Below are 6,475 nucleotides of genomic sequence, written 5' to 3' on the forward strand. Positions count from 1 at the left end.
TGTGTGTGTGTGTGTGTGTGTGTGCGTGCGTGCGTGCGTGCGTGTGTGTGCGTGTGTGTGTGTGTGTGTGTGTGTGTGTGTGTGTGTGTGTGTGTGGGGGGGGGGTGTCTGTGTGTATGTTTGGCTACTGGCTGTTCAGAGGGAAAGTGGGAAATATTAGTATACACAAAAAAGGAATGTGTGTAAAAAGACCTCAGCGTGTGGAGCCCTACAGAATAAAATGGTTGTGTGTGAGTAAGACATTTGTGTGTGTGTGTGTGTGTGTGTGTGTGTGTGTGTGTGTGTGTGTGTGTGTGTGTGTGTGTGTGTGTGTGAGAGAGTGTTTCAATAAGTCCGACTCATGTTTCCCTTTAATAGACTTTATTAAAGATATTTTGAAGATGGTAGGATTCTGTTAAAGTGCCCCCTGCTCGTTCCCTTACAGCTGGCTTCATCAAAAAACCAAATTGGTCACAAACAGGAGTCATTGGCCACATACAGCACCAACACATTACTGTAAATATGATTTATGCAAATGTGCCATTCACATAATATGGTCCCTAGATACCATAAATACTTTGTTGACATAAACTCTATATAATACTGCCATAATACACATCCATTTACAATTGAAGAAAGAAAGGTGAACATTGTGCAAAGACATAAACAGGAACTTCTTATACCAGATATTCCATCGAGTTCCCATTACACTGAGAATATGTTTTACAATGAATATATACTATATTACAGTAAATGCATTAGGATTAAGACAACAATACTTTCTTCCCAGTCTCCAGAGGAGAGTACATTCTCACACCCTTGTGCTATTCTCTAAAATAAAAGACCGACAGGGAAATATATATATTCATATATATAGACTTCATTCTTAATCTCATCAGAAGGCCAGTCATCTCAAGACATTCAAAAATACTCACAATCACAGAAAAACACACACTATAGAAATTGCATCGCAGTGGAGGGTCAATAATACTTTAGGTAACGTTTTACAAACACCTATAATCTATATAAGAAGGACGATGGATTGCTCTGTTCCCGATTCACTTTCTTTGGCGGACAATATCACTATAAATAAACTTTACTCAAGTTCCCGTGTTTGCATTTACAAATGTATAACTGCGTAATACACATAAAGATACATTTACAATAAAATACCTGAATCTGAAAAACAGTGGGAATGCAATAAAGATGAGTTCTTATAATCAAATATTTTTAACAGTGTTATATAAACACATATCACGTGATTGCATGAAACAAGAGACAACGAGCCAGCGTTTTACGAGTTAAAGTGGTCACAGACTTTTAAGGGTAGCTTTTTAAATCTGAAATTAATATATTAATATTGCAGCTTGGTACTTATGGTGTGCACATTATGTTATAATAAGCTTATTTTTAACACAGCTTCAAATACATGACAGGGTGTCAAACGCACACCTGCGCAGACACACACACACACACACACACACACACACACACACACACACACACACACACACACTCCTTATCATATCTTTAGGTTGGAGATGACATATATGTACAGCTGAAAGCGCCCATGAATCTAGCAAATGTATGATAGAGCAGAATAAATGTATGATAGGTTATTATATTTTCATCTGTGCTTTTCTCCCTTTCATTGTTAAAACACACTCAGACACACAAGACGACAACAAACAGGAAACACAATACTTTATCCACGGCACACACACATACATTAGATGTTAGCATGTACCCGGAGCCTTCACAATATACTTATATATTTTGTCTAGAGGAGGAACTATGCTCTAGAGAGCCGGTCAGAGTGCTTCAGACAGAGACAGCCTGGATAGAAAGAACCTAAAACATGTGCTCTCATTATTCTGTCCGCAGCACGGTGAGCGTCTCGCTCTACAGGTCTACTCCCATCCGCTCGATCTCGTCGATGAGGAAGTCGATGTCAGACTGTGTGACCGCCAGATTGGACACCACCATGCGGAAGAAGTTGACTTTGTTGCCCTGAGGCTGGTAGCCCACCATGGTGGTCCCTGACTCCATCATCATGGCCTTGATCTTCGGTGCCACCTGGTGGAGTAAAGAAAAGGCCGTTCTGAGTCAGTTCTAAGAGGCCCTATGATGCATCTTGGCCATTCCCCTTCCTGTAGTTTGTTATATAGGTTTTTGTGCAATGGTCTGCAAAGGCTTGAATCCCAAAGTTCCTTCCGGAGGGAGATTTAATCAGGTATTTGGCTTTGATGGTATTAACCATAACTTTGATATTTAAAAAGGGAACTATTGAAACCATGTTAATAATACCCATATGATAATATCATCTAAATAACCAAGCTCCTCTTAAACCATTTCTGTTCCCTTTCTTTCTATGTTTTGAGTGTAATTAATTTGCCAAAAAAGCCCAACAAGGAAAACTGCAAGAATATTGTTATCATGAATTCTTGTATGAATAACTGTGTAGTGAAAATGTGATAGTGTGAGAACCTTTTGTTCATAGAACATAATTAAATGGTTGAATACATAAAAATAATGGGTAAATCTGTGTCTGATACAACAAAATCAATGCTTTAAAATAATGTTTTTATTTAACAGGGATAATACATGATACATGTATTGCAGCTTAAAGCCATTGTCCCTCTGTAGTCCAGTGTTGTACAGGGTGATGAAAGAAACTATAAGTTAAAGGTCTTACCTTATGGAGTTTCTCTCTCCGCTCCTCTCCCTCAGGCATGCCTCTCAGGCTCGGAGGGATGTACCAGAAGCAGACATTGGTGTGCTGGGGCTACAAACAGAAATATACACAGTTAACACACTCGTAAAGATGAAGGAAGAGTACATGACATTACGTCAATTACAGTTTGTAAAAATGTATATTGACGTTAGATCATGCCAGTTTATCTCATTAAACATTATTGTGATAAATATCATGAAATAACTGAAAACTGAAGACACTCACCTCTCCATCAAACACCATCTGATAACCCTCCCTGTTCTTGATCTTGTTGTACAGGTACTGAGAGAGATCCAAACACTTGTCGATGTGCTGCTCAAACCCGATGGTGCCCTGCAGGTCAGAACAAGTACGTTAGGTGCTTATAACAACAACAACAAAATCGCAGAAAATGAAATCGATTACTGTTTTATTGACCTTGGCCTTCCACATGAGCCAGAACTTAAAGATGTCGACGTGTCGGCCACACTGGATGGCTTTGTCCCCCGTGTCGTAGGTGACATCGTACTGTTTGTCGGGTTGGAACAGGTAGCCGGCGCACATGGAGTTACATCCTGCCAGGATCCCCTACACACACACACACACACACACACACACACACACACACACACACACACACACACACACACACACACACACACACACACACACACACACACACACACATTTAACACTGTTAACCTCTTTCTTCACAGTTCCAAACCTCCATGATGTTTCAATAGCGTGTGTGTTTTATGTACCTTCTCTCTGACCAGGATGGCAGAGCACTGCAGAGGCACGCCCATCATCTTGTGAGGGTTCCATGTGACAGAGTTGGCCCTGCAGAGTTTCATAAAAGCCTTAATAAACTGAGCTAGACTCACTGAAAATGATCCTTTGCATTACAGTAAAGGCAGAAGAAACCGTCTGTTCCCATGTACTTACCGCTCCACTCCACTGAGCTTATGGCGATGCTTCCTGGACATCAGAAGTCCACCACCCCACGCTCCCTAAAGGAGAGAGTTATTTTATAGAGGGCATGCAGGCGAGGACAAAAGTTCAAATTGCAAACTTCTGTATGTATATCTGTATTTATGTCAGTCTTGGGATGCCATTGGGACCAAAAATATATTTTCCCATTGACTTACATTCACAGAGCTGTCTGTTAATCAGCGTATCATTTTGTGGGAGGAAATCAACTACCCAGTAGGAACACCTGAACAGCCCTTTCGGTCCTAAAAGTTCCAAAATATGCTAAAAGCTGTAACGATAGTTTTTCGCCACCAGCCCTGATTGTCGTTGCTTCGGTAAACACAGCACTATACAAATAACATTTAGAAATGTCGATTTATTTTCACTATTTGAGTAACATACCATTGTTCTGGTGTCGACAAGAAGCCACCATTAGTTGTATTGGGTTGAATTAGTTGTTTTATTATTTGGTGGCATGAACAATCATTGTTAGCTAGCTAACAGCTGTGTCCGTCACTTCAGGTGAGGGCAGAGCAGCTGTGTGTGATTTGAGACAACTCTACAAGGTTGAAATCCACCCATTGTATAAGTGTATGAAATGTAGCATAGGAGAGTATCCCCATTGAGACACGGCAACAGTATTACTACTTTTATCCAAATACTATGGCACTACTACTCACGTCAACGTGGAGCCACAGGTTGTACTTCTCACAGATGTCAGCGATCTCGTTGATGGGGTCAAACGCGCCGTACACTGTGGAACCAGCGGTGGCATTCACAAACAGTGGCACGTAACCCTGCAGAATGAATACGAATAGAGGGGAAAAGTGTTTGTTCAAAATTGAAAACAAAAAAATGAACTAAGTAAAAGGAATAAAAAGAAACAATGACACTAACCTTCTGTTTAGCCTCAAGGATCTTGGCCTCCAGATCTGCAGGAATGACTCTCCCCCTGTAAAAAGGGTTGAACATTATATTATCATCACATGAAACTTGTTGTGTGAGAATCATGGAGTCGTCTCCTCTCTTTTCCCGTACAGATTTGACACATTTACTGTAATAATTGTGGATTGAAATGGACTCCCCACCTCTCGTCTGTGCTGAGCAGGATCACATTCTCAGAGCCAAAACCCAGAGCAGCTCCAGCCTTCTTTATGGAGTAATGGCTCTGTAGGGACAAACAATAGAACTCATCCTCCATCGTAATGATAGAGAGGAACAGTGTGCACTTTCTTTTCTACAGACGCAGGATACTTGATTTATCCGGGAGAATTTAGTTTTGTGACAGTTGCTCCATTTTAGAATAAAAATAAAATACGAATACAAACATCTGAAAAATATATTAATGTAAACATGAGAAGTGAAGTAACAATGTAAATTAATAGGATCAAATAAATGAATGTATATAAACATAAAAAGTTATAGCTAATAAAATCAAATACATTTCTACAAAATAGAAAAACAATGTTTAAAGAACTTAAAGTAACATCGGAAATAAAATAACTACTAAATAATACTTTTATAAAAACATAAAATAGAATCTGTAATTAAATATGATGTAAAAAATAAATAAAAAATGTAAGTAAGTTTAAGTAAAAATATGCACATTCACTAGAATATACATCATTGATATTACAATATAAACAGTGGTAAAATAGTATTGGTAAGGTAAATAATGCTGAATTGCACAGTTTGAAAGTGTTTGGCTGCTGACCGTGAAGGTTTGTATTGTATGGCATTGTATTCATAATGCTTGGCCACTATTTGGTAGTAACCTGTCCAGGGACTACAGATAACAATGTGTTCATTAACTAACTCACATTTGCATTGAATGGAAACTGAAATGTTGATTACGTAATGTGCACTGTCAATAGTAAACTAAACTAAACTAACTAGCCTGCTTTCTACGAGCTGTGAAACTATTTATAGAAAAGGGTGCATGTGATAAAAGCAGAATGAATCTATAAAACTAGCTATAGCTTTGATTCAAATAGGCCTACTGATTATTATCGGACTTATTCAATGGCCCAATCTACAGCCGATGAAGCATGGCGCCTGCTTTATTAGGATGGAGTGTGTGTGTGTGTGTGTGTGTGTGTGTGTGTGTGTGTGTGTGTGTGTGTGTGTGTGTGTGTGTGTGTGTGTGTGTGTGTGTGTGTGTGCGTGTGTGTGTGTGTGTGAGAGTTACATACGTGTTCAGATGTGAAGAGCACGAGGCGAGGAGCAGCAGACATGCCCTTGGTCTTGACCTCGGGGTAGTACTTGTAACGTGCGATCATCACACTGTACATGTTGGAGATAGCGCCCCCTGTTGAGCAGTGACACATCATTAGCTCCACCGCAGCTCCCACACATGGGGCACTAAAGGCTCATTAGACTCTTTCAACATTAAATAGTCACACTGAATTGGTTTATTAATGACCAACCTGGAGAAAATATCCCATCCCCCTCTCCACTGGGCCATCCAACCATCTCTATCATCTTCTTCAGAGTCAGCTGCTCCATCAACACAAACACCGGGGCGATCTCATAGGTGAACCTGTCAATCAAATCACGACATGTGTGAATACAACACGTCGCTCAATGTTACTATAACGGTGGAGGCTTTAGCATCTGCTTAGCCAGAAGGAGGGTTCTTCACACTTGCATTAAAAGAAAGACAAATACTCAAATGTAATGTTTCCAACTCAGAAAGAGTAGTTACAGACATAATTCAGCTTTAATATTATGTGTCTATGACGTCTCTGTCCTCTAACAAAAGTTCAAATGACTTTCAGCTCCATGGACAACAAATGAAAAACACTTCTGATT

The 6,475-nt window shown here is 39.8% G+C and overlaps 1 protein-coding gene and 1 long non-coding RNA gene across 3 annotated transcripts in view; one reads left to right on the top strand and one right to left on the bottom strand.

The window, feature by feature from the left end:
- Positions 1-2,096, top strand: part of LOC104951973 (uncharacterized) — a 15,086-nt gene extending 12,990 nt beyond the window's left edge. The window contains exons 2-3 of the long non-coding RNA XR_799076.1: positions 319-321; positions 2,086-2,096. This is a non-coding gene — a long non-coding RNA (uncharacterized lncRNA). The remainder of the gene's footprint in view (positions 1-318; positions 322-2,085) is intronic.
- LOC104951971 (glutamate decarboxylase 1-like) overlaps positions 657-6,475 on the bottom strand; it is a 15,915-nt gene continuing 10,096 nt past the window's right edge. For both annotated transcript variants that reach the window (XM_010778721.1, XM_010778720.1), the window contains 11 exons: positions 6,091-6,203; positions 5,857-5,972; positions 4,753-4,832; positions 4,562-4,616; positions 4,345-4,461; positions 3,638-3,702; positions 3,454-3,532; positions 3,131-3,280; positions 2,939-3,046; positions 2,675-2,764; positions 657-2,055 (listed from right to left, as the gene is read on the bottom strand). In XM_010778721.1, coding sequence (XP_010777023.1) covers positions 1,882-2,055; positions 2,675-2,764; positions 2,939-3,046; positions 3,131-3,280; positions 3,454-3,532; positions 3,638-3,702; positions 4,345-4,461; positions 4,562-4,616; positions 4,753-4,832; positions 5,857-5,972; positions 6,091-6,203 — 1,147 coding nt within the window. In that variant the 3' untranslated portion in view covers positions 657-1,881. The remainder of the gene's footprint in view (positions 2,056-2,674; positions 2,765-2,938; positions 3,047-3,130; positions 3,281-3,453; positions 3,533-3,637; positions 3,703-4,344; positions 4,462-4,561; positions 4,617-4,752; positions 4,833-5,856; positions 5,973-6,090; positions 6,204-6,475) is intronic.

The sequence above is a fragment of the Notothenia coriiceps genome, unplaced genomic scaffold (genome assembly GCF_000735185.1).
Source record: "Notothenia coriiceps isolate Sejong01 unplaced genomic scaffold, NC01 NC01_scaffold00019358, whole genome shotgun sequence".
Taxonomy (NCBI): Eukaryota; Metazoa; Chordata; class Actinopteri; order Perciformes; family Nototheniidae; genus Notothenia; species Notothenia coriiceps.